Source organism: Buteo buteo, chromosome 13 (assembly GCF_964188355.1).
Source record: "Buteo buteo chromosome 13, bButBut1.hap1.1, whole genome shotgun sequence".
NCBI lineage: Eukaryota > Metazoa > Chordata > Aves > Accipitriformes > Accipitridae > Buteo > Buteo buteo.
In genome coordinates this window covers 18516997-18542225 of record NC_134183.1, presented here as the reverse complement: position 1 = coordinate 18542225, position 25229 = coordinate 18516997, and the positions used below count along the sequence as shown (strand labels likewise).

At 52.0% G+C, this 25229-nt stretch overlaps 1 protein-coding gene and 1 long non-coding RNA gene across 12 annotated transcripts in view; both read right to left on the bottom strand.

The window, feature by feature from the left end:
• Positions 1–8489, bottom strand: part of LOC142038960 (uncharacterized) — a 46779-nt gene extending 38290 nt beyond the window's left edge. For 8 of the 11 annotated variants that reach the window (XR_012652758.1, XR_012652752.1, XR_012652751.1 and 5 more), the window contains exons 1-3: positions 7905–8489; positions 7057–7206; positions 2810–5207 (exon numbers count right to left, since the gene is read on the bottom strand). This is a non-coding gene — a long non-coding RNA (uncharacterized LOC142038960). Of the gene's footprint in view, positions 1–881; positions 1053–2809; positions 5208–7056; positions 7207–7904 lie in introns of all 11 variants that reach the window. The other 3 variants (XR_012652754.1, XR_012652759.1, XR_012652761.1) reach the window with 2 other exon arrangements.
• Positions 8490–18349: 9860 nt separating this feature from the next.
• FOXJ1 (forkhead box J1) lies at positions 18350–23181 on the bottom strand. The gene is made up of 2 exons (XM_075044963.1): positions 22078–23181; positions 18350–19317 (listed from the first exon to the last, which is right to left on the bottom strand). The coding sequence occupies exons 1-2, from the start codon at positions 22606–22608 to the stop codon at positions 18517–18519; spliced, it is 1332 nt and encodes a 443-aa protein (XP_074901064.1). The 5' UTR covers positions 22609–23181; the 3' UTR covers positions 18350–18516.
• Between the last annotated feature and the right edge of the window lie 2048 nt (positions 23182–25229).

Genomic DNA, 25229 nt, shown 5'->3' with positions numbered 1-25229 from the left:
CCATTGTTACTATCTCAGCACAATGTGCTGTTTGACACCCAGTCATGTAAAAAGAGGCCATCAGCACTGAAAGAGGAACGTGGTCATCCCCTCTCCTATGCAATACTCAATTTCCTAACTGTGGCAGCATATGCCAGAAAAGACAATCCTCCAGGGCCAGAGGCTGTTCACCAGCCAGGCTCCCCCACCCTGGGCAGCTCCAGGGAAGCAGTGGCTTTGCTTCCTGGACTACAGGCAGCTGCAGGCAGGAGGAGCCACCTTCCAGTTTTGCTTCCAAAGGAAGATTATAAATTAAAGTCCAATTTGTTAAACCTTTAGGTAAGCAACTGTTTCTGCATAAACACATACTGGTTTGTGGGCTGTATTACATGGCTAGCTTCAAATCTGACTAACTTTAAAATCATAGTGTATACAACTGAACCAGAGAGCAGAAGCCCATTTTAAAATGGCATGGATTTAAGCAGCCTGACTCATGATTTCTGAATGGAGATTGAATCATTATCCTAAACTAACAGATAGAAATTGTGCATGTAAGGTAAGAGCACAAAATGCTCTGTCAAGAAGCTTCACTACTAAGTGAGAAAGAACACATAGCTGGCTTAGCTAAAATTATTCTTCAAGTGAAATAAAGTTGAAGACTTTACACCTTTCTGAAGATGGGGTCAATATGTGGAATATATTGCAAAAAGAGCTCAAATTACCACCTCCCCCTATCATTCGTTATGGTACAACATTAGTGGAAAAATCCAAAAGCTGTTTTAGTTCTCTTAGCTAATAAATGGATCGCCAGGCAAATGTTCAGTGTTGTTAATAAATTCATGCAGCATTCTGTACTTAGTATCAGCAGAAAGTCTTTGTCCCTTCCACCTCTGAACACATACCTATTTAGTAAGGACAGAAGGAACTGCCTACGTTGCTTTTTTTCTGCCTGCTGGAAACACCCAATCCCACAAACAGATGTGAACTTTCAGGGCATCTGCGCTAGCTCTCTTCCGAGGTCAGCATTAAGCAGCAGAAGAGCTGTAGGTGATCAGTGCTAGCTGATTCAAACGCTGGAAGAGGTGCAGACAATGACATTAACAGCGGCAGGTTAAATCCAGGGGGCTTTCCATCCAAGGAACTCTCACAGCCTAACAAAAGACTAGCAAGAGCCAGAGGTCCCACCCAAGGCTGGGATGCACAGTACATCCCTACAAGCAGGGATTATTCTCTGCCCTATTCAGGGCTGTTTCCCCAGCCCCCGGGCACTAGGATACCCAGTGGGAAAGGGCTCAGCCCTTCTCAGTCATTCCTGCTGGCGCCATTCCAATTTGTCTAAAGACACTTAAATATTCATCGAGAGAGAGCAAGACTCTGTCTCGCCGGGTGCACAGACTGCTCTCCAGGGAGACGGGACACCTGCCTTCTCCACTCCCTGCTCCATCAAATTATTAATTATTTAAAATAACAGGAAAGAGCAAGAAAAACGCTCCGCACCAGACATGCTCGCAGCCTGCTGTTTATGGTACTCTCTGGGGTCTTGTGGTGACCAGGGTTTGCATCTCCCCTCTGCCAGAAGCAAGGATCAAACCTAGCTTTCCCCCTTCCTCGGGGAGGATGCTCTACCCGCTGAGCTATTGTACAAAAGAAGGGCTTCCCCTTTATCCAGACAGACCTTATGTTTGCTTTTCCTACCAGAGAGGGTGTCTTTTTTTAATTCAATTTGAATAAAAGGAAAACAAAACACAAATCCAAAGCTCTGAGACCCGCAGCTAGCCACAGACCCCCCACGCAATCTGTGTTCGCTCAAGAGCTTAGGGTCTACCTTTGCATTTCAAAGCCGGGCAGGCCAAGCCCTGCTCGTGGTCCCTGCGGCGGGTCAGCGGCATCGGCGCAGCGCTGGCCTACAGCCACCCTCGGCAGTGGGCTTCGATGAGATGGAAACCACCGGCTCAGCCCTGCTGCAGCCTGCCCTGAAGACAGCTCAGGTGCAGCTGTGCCCACAGCAGGATGTTTCTGAAGTAGCTGGGGGTCTCCACATCTCTGCAGCCCCCCCCCCGGGACGCTGCCCGCCTCCCCGCATCTCCCACCGCAAGCGCACGCCCCACGCTCTCTCGCAGGAGCAGCACAGACCCGCATAAAGGTCCCCGGGACGGGGGGGGGTCCCCCCAAACTGGCCCGAGCCCAGGGAACAGCCCCAGCTCCACCCCGGAGTTCCTCGCTTGCTCGCTGCAGCAAATCGTGGCAAGTGAACAGCACTGGCACCCTCGTGTGGCCGCCGGGACCAGCGTGCGCTCGCAGCCGAAAGAAGCCGTACAGGGGGGCGGGAGGGCAGGGGGAGAGGCCTGCCGAGGAGGAGGAGGGGGGGCCCACGGCAAGAACCGTGTCTGACACAGGCCTGCGGGCCAGCATGGTACCGGGAGGGAGTGCGAAGCTGATGCTGCAGGGACTAAGTCGGGAAATCAGAGTGGAGGGGCTGGAAGGGTTCTTGCAAGGTCACCTCTCTATCCTGTGACCAGTAGCAAAGAATCCCCCCCCTTTCTGCAGCCAACTCCCCTTTGCTGTCTTGGCCACTGGGAAGCCATACACAGGAAAAATAAAAGTCCTGACTACCATGACTTAAGCTCGTGCCTCCCAGTCCTGCCCATCCTGGGTTTGCAGAACAGGTTATTCTTTTCTCCTCGCACCACCTTCCTATGTATTTGAAGGCCAGCAAACACCATTTACTCAATCAGTCCAAGGCATCACTCAACGTGTCACCTCATATCCGTGGCAAGACAAACACAGGAAAGGCTAGAGAATGTAAGGAGTACTCATGTGCCACACTTACCCTGACAAATTAGATATGGGGAGAGAGCTGTGGAGGCCAGACCCACACCAGAGACCTTGCACTGGCTGTTATAAGTTACGACGAAAATTTGTACGCCAGCCCGGGGATAATCCAATCAAGGTTTATTGTAGCAAGCAACAAGCAGGCAAAACAGCGCTGCGTGGCCGGGGAGTCTCCGCTCCACCAACGGCACACACCTGATGTGGTAATGTGTTTCACAGTTAAACAGTTAAGTGTTACATATGTATGGGAATTCCAGGTACGCCTATACATATTCATGACCTATTCCCGCTTTGCATTAAAATTAGTTCCAAGAGGTATTACAATTAGTTCCAAGGGGACTCTCCCTCAAGTTTATCTATCCAAACCACGGAATCGGCCTTGGCCGGTTTCTGGGACCAGTTCCTTATTTTCTCAGAAAACTGCTCTTGAGGAGCTATACGATCAGGTACTCAAGATTGGCACATCCTGCTTACTTAGCTCAATATCTAGTTTCTGCACTTGTTACTGTGGTTATTACGGTTAAAAGCAGCTTAGTTACTAAGTTGTAGAGATCAATATATTTTAACAATCAACAGGTTTGATGAACAAATTGGTTATGCAAAGTTTATTACAATTCCCCCCTTTTTTTTTATTATTTTGTTCATCAAACTGGGCAAGAGCTTCTCAAGCTAGGGAGAGAAGGGGAGTTTCTTTAACAATTTCGTCTTCTTCTAGGTGCTTATAGTGTCTTCTTATCAACATTAGATGTACAGCTTTTAATCGATTTTTCATCAATCCAGTAATTCTATTCAATATACAAGGTCCAAAGGTTAATATTAACATTATTAGAACTAGGACAAAAATAAAAGCCTAAGTTATGTAGACATGGGTCTCTGGGTACGAGTTGACATAAAGATTGATTAAAACTTGGGGCCCTGGTAGCAATTACTTGCTGTAATATCATTTGATCCTCCCACCTATAGAGCATCCATTTATAAGGTTGGTGGGGGTTCCCTTTACCTTGGGTTATCCCTATCAGCATTAGTAACAGTCTTATCATCCAAATGCTTAATCTTAAGTTCGAGAAAAGTGGTGTACCCTTACCCTTGCGACAGGTATTCCGAGGGTGTTGATAATCATTTTGGTTTTTGTCTTTACCCTTGGTGAGAGATGGGAGACTTTGAGGAAGCTCTGAGGACATTTTGTTTGGGAGTAATAAGTCAAGAGGTTCCGTGAGCCTTCTCTGGATGTGGTTCATCAACCTTAATTCCCACAGCAGTACGTCTCTGCCTTCTTCTCTGCCTACTCTGTTGCTTAGAGCAGCGAGGTGTACCATCTTCTCGGCAGCAGTCATATTCTTCAGGGGAACTGCTTTATATTTGATTCGCTTTGATTTATATGCGTCCCAGTTTTTATCCTTCACTTTCCAAGCTCCCCACCCCACTCTGACCACTGTTCGTCTGCAAGATATTTGCACTATTTCAGCCTTCGTTGAACACGGCTCGTTTGCATAAAGACAACACCTCTCAGGGTTTATGCCTTTAGCAAAAATATCCCACCACTCTTTGGAGTCCTTTATAATTTTCCCAGTTGATACTCCCACACGTAATGCTTGCTCAGTTAATTCCTGTTTGTAATAATAACATTTGTGGCAAATACCACTAGAGGGGGTTACCCATAAGAGCAGTGTGTCCACCACTTTTCTCTACAGAGTTTACACCTGTAACATACAAAGGGATAACATATACAGTGAGGATCTTTACAAAAGATAGTCTCACTCATCCACTTTTCTTCGGAACTTAATTTTCAAGCTGTCAGGGTCTCTGGTTGCCTCCCAGTGAGAACTCTGAATTCGTCCTTTGATTCTGCTTGCATGAGTCTATCCTCTTTCGGCAGTCCGGACTGCAGTATCTGTAGTAAGCAGAACACGAAACGGTCCCTCCCAACAGGGAGTTAGAGATGATTCTTTCCAGGTTTTGATCAATACCTTATCTCCAGGCATAATTTTGTGTATTGCAATATCTAATGGTGGCCTCTGCACTATCAGTCCCTTCTTTATTAGTTCTTGCCGTCTCTTCATGAGTTTAATGATATACTCCTGTAAAAGTTTTTCTTCTATCTTTGGGTGTTCAATTGGCATTTCTAGGTCATAGGGGATCCCATATAACATTTCAAAAGGAGAGATCCCAGTGTCTGCTCTGGGTTGTGTCCTTACATTTAGTAGTGCTAATGGTAAACATTTTATCCAGTTTATTTTAGTTTCAATGATTAATTTAGTCAAATGTTTCTTCTACTATAGCTTGTAGGCAAGTAGGCCATCCCCTACTAATTGGATCTAATAATTTGGAAAAATAGCCTACGGGTTTCTTTCTTCCAGCCCATTCTTGGGTTAATACCCCAAAGGCTCTTCCTCCTTCTGAATTCAAAAACAAATAAAACGGTCATTTAATATCGGGTGAACTTAATACCAGAGCATTTACCAGGTCAGCTTTGAGGCTTTCTAGACTCTGTTCGTCCTTCTGAGTCCATTTTATTAATCCTACTCCTACTAATTTCTGATACAAAAACTTCACTTTGTTGCTGTAATTTTCAATCCATTGTCTACAGTGCCCTAAAAGTCCTAACAACTGCCTTATCTGTCTCTTGCTTGTTGGCGCCTGGAGGGATAAGATACCATTCACTCGTTCAGGATCTAATTTCTTAGTTCCCTTACTCAGCCAGTGTCCTAAGTATTTTACTTCCTCTTCAGTAAACTGTAATTTAGACTTCGAAACCTTTAACCCCTTCAGGCTTAAAAAGTTCAATAATCTAATGCTCTCATTTCTAACAGTCTCTTGATCTTCCCCAGCTAACAACAGATCATCTACATACTGCGCTAAAGTTACCTCTGGGGTTGATTCAAAAGTTTCTAATACTTGTTCCAGAGCTTGCCCAAACAAATTTGGTGATTCTGTAAATCCTTGTGGAAGTACAGTCCACCTTAATTGTTGTTTCCGGTGGGTTTCTGGATCTTCCCATTCAAAGGCAAAATAATTTCTACATTCCTCCTTCAAGGGGCAAGCCCAGAAGGCATCCTTCAAGTCTATAACACTGTACCACTTCAATTCCAGGGAAAGGTGGCTCAACAACGTATATGGATTAGCTACTACTGGAAACCCGGTAACAGTTCTTTTGTTTACTTCCCTTAAATCTTGAACTAAGCGATAGGAGCCATCTGACTTCTTTATGGGCAGAATGGGGGTATTGTGTGGTGACATGCAAGGTTCTAATAATCCCTGCTGTAACAACCTTTCGATTACAGGCTGTAATCCATGTCTACCTTTTTGTGACATGGGATATTGTTTGACTCTAATTGGAATTTCCAGGTTCTTAATAGTGACTTCAAATGGAGCAATATTTAATCGTCATACTGACTCTGGAGTGTACCACACTTCAGGGTTAATTTTAGCTTCATCCTCCGTTGTCAAAACAAACAACTTTACTGCTATTTCTTTGTTTTTTATTTCCAAATTAATTTCCAATTCAATCATTAAATCTCTTCCCAGTAAATTATATTCTGCTTCAGGTACCAACAAAAAGGATCCTATTCCAATTCAAGATGGAGCTTCTATTTTTACTCCTTTTATTAGTGGTACCTGAAACGGTTCCCCTTTTGCTCCTATTACTTGTAATTTCTCCGAGGACAGTCTGCATCCTCAGGGCACTAACTGGACAGTAGATCTCTCCGCCCCAGAGTCCACAAGGAACTCTACTTCTTGATGCTGGGGGCCTAATTTTAATTTTATCAAGGGCTCTGTTTTCTTAGAGGTCCCCAGCAAATAGAGCCCCTGACCCCCCTAATCTTTTTTAAACATTTAGTGGGGGTCTCATCTTTCTTCTGGTGTTCACTAAATGCTTTATTAATATTCTGTCCTCGAGGAACAGATTCCTTAATGCCTTGAACAATTATAATGCGCAGATCTGCCATATGAGTTCTATGTTCTGCATTTTGGTTATCCCAGTTTGGCCGCTGTAGTGGCCATTTAATATCTGCGCCTGAACCGTGTTGGTGCTGCTGATCCCAAACTCTCATTCCTGCTTTTCGAATCATTTCCCTTTCCTCTATTGTGAATAGTATACTTAAAATTGCCTGTAACTCTTCCCAGGTGTATATATTAGGACCCAAAAACTGGTCCAACCTTTCGGATACTCCCAAGGGGTCTTCTAAAAGGTTCCCCATCTCCTTCTTGAATTCCCTTACATCTCCGGAATTCAAAGGTACTTACACAAATCCATGCCAGGCTGTGGACCCCCTATAGCTATTTCTCCCAAGGGGTACAATCCTTCTTCCAACTGCCCTCTCTTTCTGGTCCGACCCCTCGCCACTCTCCCGTTCTCCTCAGGGGAACCCGGAGGGTCCAAGTCTGGGTCTGGGGCTGTCGGGGAAGAGGAGGAAGGGGGGGGCTGGGTCAGGTGCGAGTGCAGGGGGGACACAAGGGGGAGGAGGTGTTGGAAGTTCCTCGGGGCTTCCAGTTCTTTTTCTATGGTTCCCTTCACTTAGAGCAAATACATGGATTTGGGCATCCAACTCCATGCATAAATTAGCATATTCACTCTCTTCTAAACTCAGGGGTTCCTTAGAATTTACATATATAAGGCTTGACATATCCAATCCTCAAACATCCCAAAAACAGGCCAAAATACCTGATCTCCTCTAATTTGTTTACCACTCCACACCTGTATGCAATAATATATCATTTTCTCTCTGCTTTAGCCCTGTCTGGGCAGCCAGTCATCCCAATGGGCAATCATTACCCCTAAAGGACTATCTGGCGGTATCACAGGGAGACTGACCTTAGGATTCCCTATGGAGTCATCCCTCTTCCCAGGCGAACTACACCCCGGGGAACCCACCATGGAGTCAGAAGGCTTGCTTTTCTTCTGCCCCATCTTCCGAAGTGCCTCTCTCTCTCACACACACACGCGCCCCTCGTTCGTGGCTCACGCCCTCGCGGGCAATGAGAACCACACTACAAGAGGGTCCGCACTCACTTCGCTCCTCTCGGGAGTGTCTCATTTATGCGCACTTTGGGAAACCCACCCCGACCGAACGGGAAACGCTTTCAATACTCACTTATCATGGAGTCTTCGCCCGGATCTTCGTGCACGAAAATTATGGGGTACTGCAGTGTTCTTTTGCCTGCTTGCCAAATTTAGGGTTCGGAGGTAAGGGTCTTGGAAAGGATATCGTCCACTCCGGGGCCATCCAAGGAGGGGGCGCCTCCCCAGAGTTTAGATTCCAAACCAAGTTAACCTTATCTGAGTCACGGCACCAAATTGTTATAAGTTACAATGAAAATTTGTACGCCAGCCCAGGGATAATCCAATCAAGGTTTATTGTAGCAAGCAACAAGCAGGCAAAACAGCGCTGGGTGGCCGGGGAGTCTCCGCTCCACCAACGGCACACACCTGATGTGGTAATGTGTTTCACAGTTAAACAGTTAAGTGTTACATATGTATGGGAATTCCAGGTACGCCTATACATATTCATGACCTATTCCCGCTTTGCATTAAAATTAGTTCCAAGAGGTATTACAATTAGTTCCAAGAGGTATTACAATTAGTTCCAAGGGGACACTCCCTCAAGTTTATCTATCCAAGCCACGGAATCGGCCTTGGCCGGTGTCTGGGACCAGTTCCTTATTTTCTCAGAAAACTGCTCTTGCAAAGTTTATTACACGCTCATTCAAAGGGCAGCCAGAGCCAAAAGGAAATCTCCCCTTGTTGAGCCTGGGGAACAATTGTGTGTGCTCCCCTGTGTAGTGCTATGTACCTCCTGAAAAGCCAGCGAAAAGGCTTCCTCACCCCCTCATGGGGTGACTGAGCCCTCAGGGCAAAGAGGGGGAGCTGGGATAGAGGCACCCAGTCCACGTCCCAGCTGCCAGGCTGGGTAGTAGAGAGTGAATAAATGTACAGAAGGTCAGTCTGCCAATAAATTGTGTGAAAACTGCCAGAGTCTGCGCAAACGCAAAATGCAACGCCACATCCAAGGGGAGGCAGCAGAAAAAACCTGGCTTGCTGGTCAAATGCAAAGAGTCAAAGCAGCAGGGGTTATTTCTGGTAAAATGAAAAAGAAAGGGAAGAAACGCTGCAGTTTGAACGTGTGTTAAAATACGGTGCAAAAGGGCACAAAGCACGCCTGGGATCTCTAGGCTGTAAATAGCCCCATCAGCTCACTGCTGGCTGTTTCTGCAGCGGTGGGCGCAGCCAGTGGAATGGCAGCTCCGAGACAATCCTGGTCCCGCCGCCTTCCCGCCGGAACGCCGTGGCCGCGCCACTCTTCCCGCCCTGCAGACCGCCAGCCGCGGGGTCCCCGCAGGCCCAGGAGGAATCGCTTTCCGCGCCAAAGCTGCCGCGGTCAAGGAAAGTCAAACGTGGTGACTCAGGAGCCGCTGCAGAGGAATGCTGAGTCACCCTTTGCTTCTCCCTCCGTGAGATGGAACGGGGAGAAAAAGACCCTTTTTCTCCCGCAGAGAAGGGATTTTCATCCAGGTGGCTGCGCTCACTATCTGCATGGGCACAGAAGGTGGAAAACGCAGCCAGCACGGCTGAATAAGCATTGCATCCTCGGTGCAATGTTCAGTTGGGGCTTTGGTGTACTAACGAGAGCTAAGGAGCCCCTTCTGCAGCATTTGCCAAGCAAAGCTGGTTCCAGTGCTCCGAAACCCAAGACACAGGATCAGATCGGAGCCCAACAACTTTGGGGTGTGGAGGCCCTGGGGTTCAAACAACGTCATGGCCCCGTTGTTCAGCAACAGGAGTTTTCGCTGCCACAGGCATGAGGAAGTGGCTCCTGCTCACGAGGACGTGACAGTGGCTTCTGTCTGAGGACGAGATGTTCAGGGCGTTGGTCACCCAAAACGCTGCAGAAAAGAGAATCAACTTGATTTGCAGGTGGGGAAACTGAGGCAGGGAGGGGCTTTGCTTTGCCTGCTCAGGTCTTGGCTCCGAGTCACTGGAAAGACCCAGGTGTCCCCCAAATCCACATTTCTATTGGCTGCCTTTATGGTTGCAAACGTCATTGCACAAAAGGTGTAATCTTGACAAGATGCGGATAAATTCAATTAATAATAGCTCTCAAAGCAGGGACTTTCTGTCCCCTGCATTGTGGCTTGGTACTGCTCACCCCAGGAACAGTTCCTGCTTAAAAAATAGTCATTTTATTGCAAAAAATGAATTATGCTTGCCCTTGCTTCCCACTGGTGGGGTTAATCCCACTCCTGCACAGAGGGGACAGTGAGGACGCGACAGGGCAGCGGCGCTCCCCGAGCCACGGGAGCTGCCTGCGAGGCACGCAGCATGTGGCAATGAGGGCAAAACAAGATTAATACAGCCAGGAGCCTCCAAAAGGGCTTTGCATTTGATGTGGGAGAGGAGAGAGATCAGAGTACGGAGGAGCCGGGATTAACATAAAATTACAAAACTTTCATTATGGGCTGAAGGGCCGTCCTGGGCTGTGTGCCCCTGTGGTGTGACCCGCCGGTGCCCCAGGCTGCAAGAACGCGTGGGAACACCGTCGCCGATGGCACTGCCCTCGCCTCCTCCCCAGACGCTGCCTATTCTGTCTCCCCTTAGGTCAGCCGGATAGAAAAAGCGATTAATCTTTAGCCAGATTAATCTTCAGCCAGAAAAACCAGGAGCTCTGAGCTGGCTGAGGAGTCCCCAACTTTCCCTTCCAGGTGGGGTTAAAAGGGGAGAGCCCCTGGAAGAGAGAGCAAGCGTGCACGGACAGGGCATGGGATGCGCGCAGGCACGCACCCTGGCTGTTGCCGTGCCCATGAACTTGAAGGGATGAGATGGGAGCAAATCCACCAAAGGACTTACCAGCCTCCGTGGTAATGTCTCCAAGCCCCACTGGCTTCACTTTGATCCTGACCTGGGTGCAGACCATTGTGATGTGCCGTAGGGATGCACAGTGTTCCCAGAAAACCAAGTCCATGTGGGACAAGGGTTGGCGTTTGGGCTCCTGCAGCTTCCCAGTCCTTCCCATGCAGCACTGAGAAGGACCATGCCAGCCTTGCTGCTCCAGGGAAAGGATGCGGCATAGCAGCAATTGCACTGAAACAGCACCCAAGCAATCACCTAATGGGGAATCCCTCAACGATCCTCTGCTCCTTGCAGGAAGGGGGTTCGTGGGGATCAACCCCTTGAAGGCTGGCCCCAGAAGTCCCCCCAAGCCCTCATCCATCACAGACACAAGCTGTGCTCTCCCTCCCTCCGGCTTTATTTGCGAAGGGAATTAAGGTCCTGCTGGGAAAACCTCCCCTGTGCTCTGATAACTGCCTGCATAGCCAGCTCTAAATGGCTTTTTGTAAATGAATGACCAGGATTAACGAGGTTCCCCTCGTCACTGTTTACTTAGCACTCTGCTGGAGTGGGGGGAACAGGGCAGAGACCCCCTCCTCCAGCCAAGCCCTTTGGGCCACCAAGGAGCTGGCACATACTGGGGATGAACATGGTGCCACTCAGCACATGGCCAAGCCCTTTGTCTCCTCCCTAGAGCAGGACCTGAGGTTCCCAGCTGGGTTCAGGATAGGTGAGATGTGTGTACGTGCACCAGGAGTGTCGATCCTGGGGATGGAGGAACTACGGGGCACTGTATTTCGTGAGCTGGGGGCCAGGCTGGGGACGATGCTCATTTTCTCTCTACGTCACGTTGCTGGGGAAGGAAGGGGGGTGTTTGCCATGCGGGTCAGTGCCAGGCGTGTATCCCCCCACGTGATGGGAACAGGGAGGCCGTGCAGGGCTGCAGCTGGCCCCGACCCCTCTGCAGGAATGTGCTCGGCGACCCCAGGGCCAGCAAGGAGCCACCCGGTGAGGCCATTGGGTCCACCAAGGGGTGCAGGTCCAATGAGCCCTGTGCAGAGGGGATCCTCCTCCACCATCCCTCTCTGCCTGCAGCGGGGCATGGGGGTCCTGCCTTTGCCTGCTGCGCTCCCAGGGGCTGGAACCGCCGCAGACGCCTTGCCACCGCACAGCTCCGACCTTTGGATGTTTGCACATTCCTGCCTGTTAATGTGTCTCGTAACCAAAAGCTGCCAAGATGGAGCATTACTCCCCCCAGCACATGCAGGTCCGCTTCCCCCTTTCCCCAGCCGGGAACCAGAACCGACCCTGTGCTGGGTTGGAGTATGCACTCCCCAAAGGAGCAAAACCAAATCCTCAGCTCACGCTCAGCCACTGATGCCTCTGCTAGGAGCAACGAGTGTCCCACCCCTTGACACCAGTGAGCCCAAAATGCCCACAGAGTTCCCAGGGCAGATGGCAATCACCTCTCCCGGCTAGGCACAGGGAAAAGGAACGCCGTTTCAGAGTGGAGCTGTGCTTCCCTCGGCTGCCAGGCTGGCACGCCGCCCACCAGCACGATGCCAGGCCAAATTCTTTGCGATTTCTAGGTCAACACCCACCTCTCGTAATACCCCCGAGCCCTCCCGCTGCCTGCGCCGGCCTCCAACCCAGCAGCCCCCGTGCGCAGGATGGGAGCATCCTGGGGGATCCGCACCCAATGTCCCCACGCCACTCAGCCTGGCTGGCCCCATCCATAACCTCCAGATATTTGGGGCTTATGCTCATGTTGCCCCAAATTGGGCCATTCCCCAAATGCACCCTTGTGCTACCTTTGCTGCCCAGCTCTGCCTGCAGCAGCACCCATGGGTGAGCTGCATCTGCAGGGTGCAGAACCTGCAGCCTGCCCCTGCTTGCACCTTTTTGGGAGGGGTTTAAGGCCCATCCCCTGGAGTCAGACACCAAAGGAGGGTTTTTGCATTGGATTTCTAAAGCGAGTTTCTCACCGTCCTGATGGCAGTGAAAAAGAAAAAAGGTCTTAGGATGTGGGGTGGCCCTAATGCTCCAAACCTGGAAATAAATCACCTGAAAAAACAGCCTTTGTAAAGAAATCCCCGTAGCCCCGGTGCTTGTTTGCAAACTGGCCAAGTTTCGACCTCGGCGTGACGTGGTTTCCCAAAGAAGGAGGCGATGCTGGCACTGCTCTGGCAGCTCAGCCCCTCCACTGCAGGGGCTGGATGCGTGTCCCCCCCCCCGCTTGCGAGGGCCACTTGCAGTGGCAGAGGCTGGGCTGGAGGAGCAGGAGCCCTGCGGGGCTGCAGCCCCCTACCCGGGCGTGTGTTGGGGAGACGGTGGGGATGAGAAGGAGGAGGAGGAAGGGGCAGCATTCCGAGCATCTCCTCGTGACGGCATTTACGCAGGGGCTGTTGCATTGTGGCTCGGGCGAGCGGCCACCAGCACTCCCCCCACCGCAGGGCAAGCCCCAGCCTGCCAGCGCATTGTGCCAGCCGCGCCGCTGGGAACGGCTGCTGGCAACAGCCCACTGACCCGTCCTGGGGCTGCCCAGGGCACGGAGGGAGGCAGACACCAGAGGGGAGCTTTGCTGGATGGGCTCCCTGGTGCCAGAGGGTGCACCCCCTGCACATGGCCCAAAAGCATGGCCAAAAACACAAGAGTGCCGGCATGCTCCAAAAATGCTGCCCAGATAATCAGGTTCTGGTCCACATCAGACCATCGTCTTGCCCTGCCTTGGTTTCCCCATCAGGATGCTGTAAGCCATCCAAGCTATGTGAATGCCACATAGTCCCACTGGGCTCTGCTAGCAGTGCAAGGTCACTGCTGGAAAAGCAGAAGGGGGGCTTTGCCCCCTCTCTGTTCTCAAAGCCACCTTTCCCAGAGCCCCTGCAACCCCACAGAAAGGTGTTTGCATCCAGCCTGATCCCTCCAGGCAAAGACATCGGGGTCCAGCCCCGGAGCCCATCACAGCCTGCCTGGAGTTTGCTATGTCACTTCCATCCCCTCAGATATAAAACCCTCTAAAAATCAGTGTCACAGGGGCAGGGGGTCCCTGAGCTGTTCCCAAGCTCTGCCCCTCATTGCAGGGCTGGGGGCCAGGCTGCCCTGACGCCATCCCCATCCCTGTCCCCCCTGGGGACCTGCTGTACCAAGGATGGAGCTCCCATAAGATTTCTCATCCATGTGAATTCCTGGATGCATGTTTGGGAACCTGTTTTTTCCCCTAACTTTGGAGGTTCATTCATTGCTATGCAAGGCGAGTCCATTCCCTACACTCCTCCATCCTGTCTCCCCCTTCTCCCGCCCCTCACTGCTCCGGCTATCCCAGCCTAGGACGTTAAAATGGGCTGAATTTTTCACGATGAGGGGGGAAAAAAAAATAAAAAAAAAAAATAAAAAAAGGAAAATCTGGGAGTGGAGGAAGAACCTGTGAGCTGTGACCTCCTCCAAACGCACAGCACCAAATCCACACAAGGAAAACAAAAGGCAGTGAGATTAGCATTTCCAAACAGAGCAGAGATGGCCCCAATCTTTGAGCTGTTTATTCTAGGCGTTGATTTTCAATATTTAGGATGATTAGCAAGTGAAAGCCGGCTGTTGCCAGAATGGCTCCGTGCCAGCCCCGCACTCAATGGAGCGGAAAGAAAGACACGGCAAGAAAAGGAGAGAAAAGAAGGGCTTATGTGTATATTTTTTCCCCCTCTGTGAACAGGAGATTGGTTTGAGGTGTCAATGTTTGCCCATCAGGGAGGGATGATGGATGAGGGGATGGCTGGGGGAATAGCAGAAATAAATAATAAAGGAATAATTGCCATGTGCTTAATAACTGGCTGGGGGAGGACCTGGCTGAGGCTGCGAAGGCTGAGTTTGCAGGGAGTTTTTGGAGCCGGGTGCTTCCCAAACCCTCTTTGGTTCATGCTGGTGGTAGGACGCCCCAAAACGCAGCTGGCTCTGGGCTGCAGTGGTCTTGGGTTTCATTGCACGATACTTTGCCCGCATGTAGAACAGGGGGGATGCCGCCAGCTCAGGCATCCCCAACCCACCGCCGCCCCTGTGCCGGGCGAGCCGGGGCAGCCCGCAGGACTGGACCAGCCCCAGCCACAGGCTGCAACCCCGCTGCCACCGGCAAGCCCGGGCAGGCCGGGTGCTGTCGGGTCCCGACCTCCCTCCTGGCACCGTGCTTCGCCCCAAGCACACACGGGCTTTGTGCGGGCAGCCGCACGGCGTCCTGCCTGCCTCTGCGCGCACGGGAAGCGATGCTCCCACCCCGCAACGCCCCACTTGTGCACCTCCTGGCTGCTGCTTAAAAAAATACCCCCCCCACCAAACCATCTCATTGAAAGAAAAAAGAAAAATTCACATTCGAGTTGGTTTTGTTGCTTTCAGAAGCTGAACAAAACGAGGTTGTTTCAGGCCTCGCCTGGTGCCTCCTTTATATTCACCCTTTCTCACTTTAAAACCCTCGACTGGCTCCAGCAGGCTGGAATATTTTTTCCTGGCAAGGTTGTTTTTTTCAGTCCCCTGGCAGGGTGGGGGTGCTGGGGGCTCCTCTTTTTCCAGAGGGGTTTAAAACCAGAAACTACACACTTGTGCCTGGCAAAACAAAATAAATAAGTGGACCGAGGGACAAGGGGACTGCCAGCTTTTTGCAGTGCTGCCAGTGCCACCGCTTCCAGGGCGAAGCGGTGAGTAGCTCCCCCAGTGCTACCAACGGGGACCTGAGAGTAGGAGAAGCCAGGACAGGAGACTCCTTATTGCCTTTTAGGGTTCATGGTCCCCAATGTCGCCAAGCTGAAGGGAGGGCCCAGATCTGCTTCCAAAGTTGCCCCCCAGACACATCAAAGCTGTCCCCCACAGGGCTAACCCTACCTCATCCCAAGGGCTGCATCCTGCACTCCTAGCACAGAGCACACACAAGCCGAGACTAGCCTCTGCAGTGAGCCCAGCCCTTATTTTGGGTTGAGATTGGCCAGATTGGGAGCAGCTGTGACCACTGCAGAGCAAATGGGCAGCCCTGGGGCTGACGGCTGCAGTGCCTGGTCTCCAATCTCCAATGGGATCCAGTAGATCACTGGGGAGGTGATAGGGTGCTCCTCATGTGCTGGGGAGACTGGAAGGGCTGTGTGGGCACAGAGAGGTACCCACGGCCAGCCCCGCAACCTTGAGCCAACCTGCCCTCCCCATGGAGCTCCCCAAACCTGCTGCCCCCAGACCCACCGCCCCCTGCCCTGCCTGCGCCGGCTGGGCTGCCAGCTGAGCGTACGTTGCTTTTCTTCCCTGCCTTGGTGGAGCCCAACTGCTCCTCGATGTAATTGGCCTCGCGAGGGCTCGGCTATTCCTGTGACTTCTGTGCAGCTCCTCTCGCCGCCCTGTACCCAGGAGGGCTCCAGAGCCACTTGTGTTTCTCAGGGCATCTACAGGGCTGGACGGGGACATGGCACAAGCAGAGGGATAGTCCCAGGCAGTCACACCACGTCACCCCCCGGAGCTCCCCACAGGGGCACGGAAGGATGCTCCAGGGGTTGGGAGCAGCTCCCAGAACTCAGGACACCAGGACACCCTTGTGCCACACAGGCAGTGTGCAACCATCGCCACGCAGGTGGTGGTTTGTGCTTCAGCTTCCCTGCGGGGAATTGCTGTGCTGCTGCAGAGGTGGGTGATAGCACCCATGTACTAGGGCTGGGTGTACAACCAGGCCTGGGCTGGTGAGATGTCCCCTACCTCCAGGGGAGAGGATCAGACAGAGCCAGGCGGTGCTGGAGGGAAACAAGAAAGCAAAAGGGTTTTTTCTTCTCTGGTTTTTTTTTTCTTTCTTTTTTTTAATTTGTAAATAACTTTCCATGAAAAAGGTTAAATTGCACACATATCTCTGCAGTTCTTCAGCATCAGTATAGAGGCCTCAAAACAGGAAAATGTAACAAAAACAACAAATAAAAAGAAGCATCGCCAATACAGATATAAACACCTACACCGACCCCCAAAGACCCCAGACACATGGCCCTCACTCCCCAGCCCCAGGACACTGGCCCCAGCTGTGTGGTGGCGTCCCAGGGGACTTCAGACGCTGGCACCTGAGCAAAGCAGCAGCCCCAGCTCTGCTGTTTGCATGAGCTGAAGAGGTTGGTTCTCAGCCTGCCCCACGCTTTACCAGGGAGATGCAGGACTTGCACTCCCACCTCCATGGCTCCAACCCTCTCCCCAAATTTGGTTGCAAAGTACTCCAAGGGTAATTTATATTTTTTTAAGGCTTGTTTATTGATTCTTACACTACAACTATACTCTCACTAAATTATATTGCTCACATTAAAGGTTCTAAGTGCTTTTGTAACCAAAAAAGAAACTCTTTACAATCTTCCATTTTTCAGCAAGTCTAAGACACACCATTAAAACTACAGCTTCTACTTACTCCTACCTAATGGCTACTCTACCTCTAATAACCTACAGCGAAGGAGAGGTGAAGAATCCAGTTCTCGAGAGCTTCAAGTCAAGTTTCAGCAGAGTTTGGCTCTGCTCCCAAAATGTTTCTGAGCTACTTTGCAGAGACCCTGCCACGCTCTCACTGCACACTGAGCCAAAGGGCCAAAGCTTCAGTTTGTCTCAATCCTGGCAGCTCTCCCGGCTGATGAGCTGCTCCTGGCTGGATGGGACTTCATCTCCACTGCCATCCCCAGAGCCCGTTGCACACACAGTCTTTGGCCTGAGCTCCTGGATGGAGCCTGAATCTTTCCTCCTCAGTCTCACCTGGGAGCATTCGATGTGGAGTGACCCCATCACCACCAGCTGATGGCCATGCCATGGTGTTTTCCTTATGGCTCCTTAATCGGGGTCCTGCGTTGCCCTGGCAGCCTCTCGGAACCTGATGGATGAGCAAAAGAAGTGGAGAGCAACAGTCTTGAACCAAAAAAAACAGAGAGGGGCTATGTCAGCTGGTGAAAGACAAAGAGGGTTTATGGTGGTCTAGACCCTTCAACAAGCGCAGCAAGGATTTTGGGTACAAAAAAGACGAAAGCCAGTTCTGGGAGCGTCCTGGTCCCTGCTGCTCCTCTCCTGTTGGGGCCAATTCCTGGATCCTTAAAAAAAACTGTTGCTGCTGCTGCTGCAGGAATCTTCCCTCGCGTGGTCTTGGTTTACAGAACAACGAACCCAAGCCTTTAAACAGTGAAAATATAAAACTCCCAAACTGCATTTCCCCTATCCCCCCCACTATTAAGAAATTCTAGTGCTAAAAATATAGGTTTCTTTGAATATATAATATATAATAGATTATATAAAAACATCTAAAGAGGCAGACTTGCTGAATTTATAAACCTTTTCCTCTTCCCTAGGCACAAGTCAGGAGGGAGGTTGAACTCAGAGAATCCAGAAGGGACCTCTATTTGCTTGCTAGCTAATTATCACACTATACCTACCAACTACTCTAGACAGAAAAAGGAATGAGAGAAATGGAGAGACAAAGAGGTGAGAAAATTGCACTTAGTCTATCGAGTCCTAAGCCACCAGGAATCTCATGTCTTAGATGGGATTTAGCAGGTGCTCTCCTTTAGCCCTGAAGGCACATATGCCGTGTCCATTTCCACGGGAAAAAAATATGATAATTCACATTTCTTCCTTTAAAAGTAAAAAAATAAGTAGCTTTATATTTCTTCTCTTGAGGAAACTCATGGACTAGAGACTTCTGATGTGTCCTTTAAAAATATATCAAGCAGTTTCTGTGGTGGTGGTTTTTTTCTCCCCCCTCATGTTTCTGTGAATAATTTTACAATGAAGCTGGTAAAAGTCCCTGTAGATGTCTCTGTCTCTAGAAAATCTTGTCCCTTTTAAGTCCCAGCAGCATGGGGGGAGCATCCTACTAAAGTCTGTGTGAGCTTTGAATGGTGACTGGTCTCCTATAAGAGGGACGCCAGACTGCTCCAGTCGCTCACATCTGCTGGCAAAGAGGCGTCATTGAGGTCAAACAACTGCTCCATGTTGACTGAGTTGGAGAGGTAATCATTTGTCCCTTCGTCCCAGGGATGTTGCAGGAAAGAAGTGGCCATGAAGGTTTCATCAAAGTCCAAGTTGTTCTGGTCGGATTCGGTGAGGACCTGCTCCTGCCCCTGGGGACAGTCGATGTGGTGCCCATGTACCGTCAAGTCCAGGTCGCGTGTTATGGGGCTGATTGGAGGCGTGAGGTCCAGATCCCCAAATGTGGAGAAGTCTCCATTCAGGTTGGTGTCGAAGATAGCTTCCCAGTCAAAGTCACCTTTTAGAGATCCCAGCTCGGTCTGCTCTTCCTGGGTCAGCAAGGCAGAGTTGGAAAGCCGAGACGCCTTGGTCATTCGCTTGGGCAAGGGCTGCTTGCGCTTCTGCCCTGCTTTGCCATTGACTGGATTCCAGTTCTGGTCACCGGTGACTTCTTCAAACTCTTTCAGCAGCTGCTGTGACTCCATGTTGACGTTGAGGACATTACTGGAGGTGCAAGCCGAAGCGGCCGGGCTTGCAACGCACTGTGCTTCTTCTTGGACTGTTTTGGTGAAGGCCGGGTGGATCTGCACTGGGGCCATCCTCCGCTTTTTGAAGGCACCGTTCTTGAGCCGGTCGGCGTATTGGGGGTCAAGCTTCCAAAACCCACCTTTCCCTGGCTCACCCTTCTCCCGGGGCACCTTGATGAAGCACTTGTTCAAGGAGAGGTTGTGCCGGATGGAGTTCTAGACCCAAAAGAGAAAAAAAAACAAGGCTGAATGCTTGTCTGCTGCCACGGCACCTACCTGTGTGGGGAGGCTGGTGGAAAAGCACATCTTCAGCAAGGACCTTTGGGAAAAAGAAAGCAGAAATGGCAATGTCAAGACATCCCAGGCTACACGCCCAACAGAAACTCCCCTGCCCCGAGTTACCAGCAGAGTTTTCTTGCCTCCTGTCTAATCCAGCCAGAGGTGACAGGAGCCAACGGGTTCAAGCTAGGACTTGTCAAACAACAGGAAGTTTTTGGGCAACTTTCCTTGGGTGTAAATTGGGGCCACGGGGCCTTGGATCGTGCAGAGCACTGGGAGAAACTGGCCAGACTTGCTCTAGGCATGGAGCTAAGCTGGAGGACGTCAGGCCCTCCTTTGTGTCTAAGGAGGAAGAGGACGGTCTTTACACCGATGTGGCAATGGCCCCATTACAAGTGGCAACATGTGGCAGCACCATGGGAGATGGCATCATCAGGGTCCTCCTTGCATCCCCCAGTTCATCTGTGCCTATTGCTAGTGTTGAGGGGAAAATATTTGGCCAAAAAATAGGCACCATGCCTCCCCACAGCCAGGCTGACACAAACCAGGCAGACAAAAATCAGAGAGACACGTGGGCTGTTCCACTGCAGCCCTGTGTGTCCCCAGAGGTGCATCCTGGCCTGGGGAAGCTTGATGTGAAATCACTGCATCTTCATCAGCCACTGCTTAAATGAGCTAAGGAGGGGAAAAAAAAAAAAAAAAAAAAAAGGAAAAAAAGAAAAAGAGGAGTTTCTGCTCCCGTTGAGCTGTTCTGAAACCCTGAATATGCCTGGAGTGATGTGAATAATCAGAAAGGAAACTCAGTTATTGGGTAAATAACCCAGCATTGGACTCCACAAAGCCAAGACTGTATTAAGAGATTGGATATGGTAGAGGTTGTTTTTTTTTTTAATGTTGCCTGGATATCTTTATGCTTATTCATCCATAATCCGTAGTGCCGAATAGGAAAAACAAGGCTTGAATGCTTAGAGCTGTTGAAAAACACACGCGCACACACACGCACACACATACACACACAACAAAACCCTCCTCTGGGCTGAAGCTCCTTGGGTGTGTTGGCTCCTCTCCAAAGCACTCAGCTCCCACAGGAATATATCCATCTCCCCCCAGAGTATGGGTGGTATGACCTTTCCAGGCTGTCTTCACGTACGGGAATTGGGATAGGGGATGAGAACACAGCCTCAAAAAGAAAGAAAAGAAAAAAAAAAGAAAGAAAGAAGAACGAAAAAAAAAGAAATAGAAAAAGAAAGAAAAAAAAGAAGAAATAAAGAGAAAAAAAGAAAGAAAAAAAGAAGAAAGAGGCAGCAGGAACACAGATATCCCTGCAAACAATCCAGGCTGTGGTAACTCCAAATTTACAGTTTAACGAAATTTTACAAGGGTCAGAGACTTGCAAGCTGAATTCTCTGCTCCCCATCACCCCTCCCCATCCCAAACTTCATTCAGCCTGGACTGCCCTCCGTTATTACCCAGCCAGTTAACATATTTATCATTCCTGCCTGCAACAATCCCGTGAACCCCCTGCATCTCTGCAGAGAGGGATTGAAAACCTTCTTTCTTTTTTTAATAAACACATTTAATTAAAAACGTGGTGATTATCCAGCCGTGAGTTTGCAGGAGAAAGTCAACATGCTGGCACACAGCTCCTCCTCCTGAATCACTCCCGTAGGTCCCCCCCAGCACAGGGGAGGCTGGGGGACCCAGGCAGCACTGGAGAGGGACTGGGGTGTTCCCTTCCCCGTGACGGGCTTCAAGAGCCGCTGGAGACCCACCTGCCTGAGGAGAAGGTGGGCAACGCGTGGGCAGGGGGTTTGCACCAGTTTTGCCCAGCCCTGCCTGGGTGAGCATCACCCCTGAGATCGCTGGCACACCGCAGATTTGGGCTGGGAATAACCTGAGCAGAGTGACAAGCCACCCGGATCCTTCCTGCCCTGCCACATCCTAGAAAGCCTCATGTGCCAGAGGTCCCCTCGCGTGACAGAGGAGGGCAGCGAGCCAAGGTGGCTGGGAAAAGCCCCTGTGCTTCAGGCTGTCCTCAAAGCTGGTGAGCTACCCCCTGGAGACACGCTCGTGCTAGCTGGGGACAGCAGCCCTATTTGACCTCTCTTGGGCTTCCCTCTGAGACCTCACCAGCTTGTCACAGCAATGGAGCCTCCTTCACCTGCCGAAGGGGACAGGAGACCTGCCTCTGCCCTGCTTGGAAAGCAGCAGCATTTCTGCTCTGAACTTCCCCAACAAGCGACATCTCCCTGGCGGTCCTCTCCATCCCTCTCCTATGCCTGGTCCTCAGCACCCAGAGATACTCGACCTGGCAATTTCATGTGTGTGCAGTCCTGAGGGACTCTGGACCCCACAAGAGCTCCAGAAAGGCAGAGCAGGGTACAGAGATGCCTTCACCCCCGAGCCAAGAGGAGCTGCAGGCACCAGCACCCCAGTGGGTACCTCCCTGCTCCCAAAATGGCCCCGGGCTCTCCCCTGTAATGGCTCCTTCCCTCTGCTGCCCTCGTGGCCATGGCATTTCTGCACACCCAAGCTCTTTCCCGTTACAGCCCTTCCCCACTGGCTACCAGCGCCGGTCTCTTCCCAGTGAGATCCAGCATCCCCACGGGACCTTGCCTTGCACGGTGGAGGCTGCGGAAAGCCCTCCCCAGCCCTGTGGGGAGAGGGGACAAGGCAAGAGGTCTCCAAATCTCATACCTGCCAGGTGGGATCAGCATGTCGGAAGTAGCAGAAGTTGTCAGTAATCCACTTGTAGATGGCAGAGAGGGTAATTTTGGGCTTCTTGCTGGCTTCCATCGCCATGCAGATGAGGGTGGCGTAGGAGTAGGGCGGCTTGACGTACGGGTTGGTCTTGTAGTCAATGTCCTCTGCGAGCTGAGGGTGCATGGCCATGGCGTGGTGCGCCGTCCTCGAGGTGGAGGAGGAGATGGGCTTGCAGGGAGTGTGGGGCATGCCCATGCACGCCGGGTCGGCGGCCAGGGGCGAGCACGGGGCGGCAAAGCTGGGGATCCTGTGACAGTCATGGGGGTCTGGGCCACTGGGGCAGCAGGAGGACTTGCCCATGCTGGCGTTGATGATTGAGAAGTCCTGAAGCCACATGAGGCTGGTCAGGCTGTCGTCCAGGTCATCCGAGTCCCCCATGCTGCCCTTCTGCCCTCTGTTCAATCCTGCTCGCGGGCGATTCAGCCACCCCTCAGCCATGCCTTGGTGTGTCGGCAGCTCTTGCATTCACGGGGTGCACGTGAAGGGGAGGGAAGCGACGGGGCAGATCCTGCAATAACAACGGGAAGAGGGTTGAGGCTCCCTGAGGTGCAGCAGCTCTCTAGCACCCAGGCAGGGCTGGGCATGGGTGCTCCTGGGTGAGACCCATCCCTGGGGTGCTGCGCACCAGAGCTGCATCACCTCCCCCAGGGTGCTTTAGCAGCCCCGAACCTCAGCGAAATTCCCTCAAACCCACACTCCCCAGTATCACCAAAACCCCGGTGGGCCAGCGCTGCCCAGCCAGCCTTCAGGCGAAGAAAGAATTAAAAAAAAAAACCAACAAAAAAAAACCCAAAACCCAACAAAAACTCCCTCAAACAACCAAAATCCAGCCCTGCCAGCTCACCAAGCGAGGATGTTTCTCCCACCTGCCGCTAGCAGGAGAAAATCTCAGGATCCAACACCTCGACAAAATATCTTAAAGTTCCTCCCCCCCCCCGCCACTACCAACTTCCCTGGGTTTCACGCTATCCCTGCTCCTCCCTTCACCCGGTACCCCTAAAACAACCCGGGACACACACACGGACCCACCCCACGCACCCCCTCACTCAGAGCGAGCCGGCAGATTCAAGCTTCGGTTATTCCCGGTGCCTGGCTTGCCTGCTGGGCTGTAAACCCGAAATCCCGTAGTTTTGGGAGAGGAGAGAGCCTCCCGAGGCCAGCCGGGGACGAGGAGCCCTGACACCGGCTGCGCCGGGGCTGGGGGTTCCACCGTTTGAATGACGCCGTGCTCAACAGCCGGGGGGGGGGGGGGTCTGCACGCGGGTGGGGGGGGGCGGGGGGAATGGAATCACTTGCCCCGCTCCCACAAAACAGGCTGTTTTCCCCTCAAAAATAAGGCTTAGGGCAGCGACAGCTCATTCAGGTGTTCGGTCCCCGGTGTCACCACCCAGCCCCTGCAAATTCCTGCGCCTGGAGGAAGGGAGAGCCCAGAAATGCTCGCTGCGGTGGGTTGGGGAGGGGGGTGGGGGGTGATCGGGGGGGGGAGGAATAAAAAGACTAAAAATAAAAATCACGAGAAACACCCTCCCCGCCCCGTGCAGACCTGCCGAGCCCTCAGCAGTGCCGTCCGGCGGGCCCGTCCCACCGCCCTCCCCAGCGACCCCACCGCTCCCCCCTGCTCTCGGCCACCACCGCCAGCCCTTACCCCGTCCCGGCGACGTCCCCCAACTTCCAAAGTTCACGAGAGAGCAAGAAGCTTCTGGAAAAACAGGAGGAAATTAAAAAAAAAAAAAAAAAAAAAAGGAGGGGGGGGCCGAGAAGAAAGAAAGAAAGAAAGAAAGAAAAAAAAAAAATCCCCAGCCGTGGGGATGGCGGGGGGGGTGTGCTATTCCCCCCTCCGGGGGAGCGGTGGCCCGCGCGGTGCCAGGCCCTGCCCGCCGTGATTTGCCGGTCGCCCGGGGGCTGCCATTAAGTAGCTGCTCCGAAAGGCTTCACGCGTTGCCATGGCGACGCTCCGCCTCGTAAACAGCTTCCGGCCCTGCTATTGGTCCTCGCGTTGCCATGGGGAGTTGAAGGGTACCTGCCAGTTTGGGCTGAGACTTGGCCATTTTGGGGGGACGGACCCCGGGATGGGGACGCTTGAAGGTTGGGGACGGGCAGGGTTGTGGTACCCAGGGATGCGGTGGGGAGGGTGCGGGACCCCCCCCGTACCCCACAGCCGGGGCCAAATCCAGCCCCAGCAGCACCAGCAAATCCAAAACCTGTGTCCTGGCCCCCACCCAAAACCTGTGTCCTGGCCCCCACTCCAGCCCTTTTCCCCCTGCCTGTGCCCCCATCCCACTTGTGGCCCCTGAAGAGCCCACAGCGAGGAGGGCAAAGCTGAAAGGGGGGCTGGCAGACCCCCAAATTAAAGGGTGGGGCCTGCCTTCGTTGAAAGGATCACAGTCATATGCTTCTATATGAAATCCGTGACCCCCCCCTCACTGCCAGCCCAAGGGCTTTAACAGAGACCTGTGAGGGACCCCTGTCCCCGAGCAAGGGGGCTGAGAGCAGCTGCGAAACCCAAGGGAAGCCTGTTTGCTTTCACCCCGCAGCTCAACGCCAACCCTTTGGGGGAGTGGGGGGCTTCAGGGTGTCTTGGGGAGGTTTAAACACTCCTCCTGCGCCTTCCCCACAGGGGAAGGACATCTGAGAGCAAGGGCAGGTGAGAAGCCGGACCTGCTCGCGGGGCTTGCTGCTGCCAGAAGTGGTGTGTATAATAAGGGATTTCCTGCCAGGATCCCCAGGGATTTGGGCAAGGCAGGCTGGGGGGGTGTCAAGCCCTCTCCCCAGTGCACAGGCAGGTGCCCCTTTGCTCGTGTCCGTCCCCAGTGGCCGCAGGCTGGGAGGTGGCAGGTGCTGGGACATCGGTGTGGAGGAGGGAGGAGGCAACTCCCAGGGGAGAGGAAATTTCTGTTTCACTTTTCAGTGGACCGATATCCAGAAAACAACCCCAAACCTCAGTTTTCTGCCCTTCTAACAAGTCAGTTTCCTCAGGGGTGGGACCTGCCCCTGCAAAAATGCACCCAAAGGCAGCGAGAGCTCTAGGGCTTTCCTGAGCAACCTGGGGCAAAGCACTTCAGGCCTCAATTCTCCCATCCCCATCC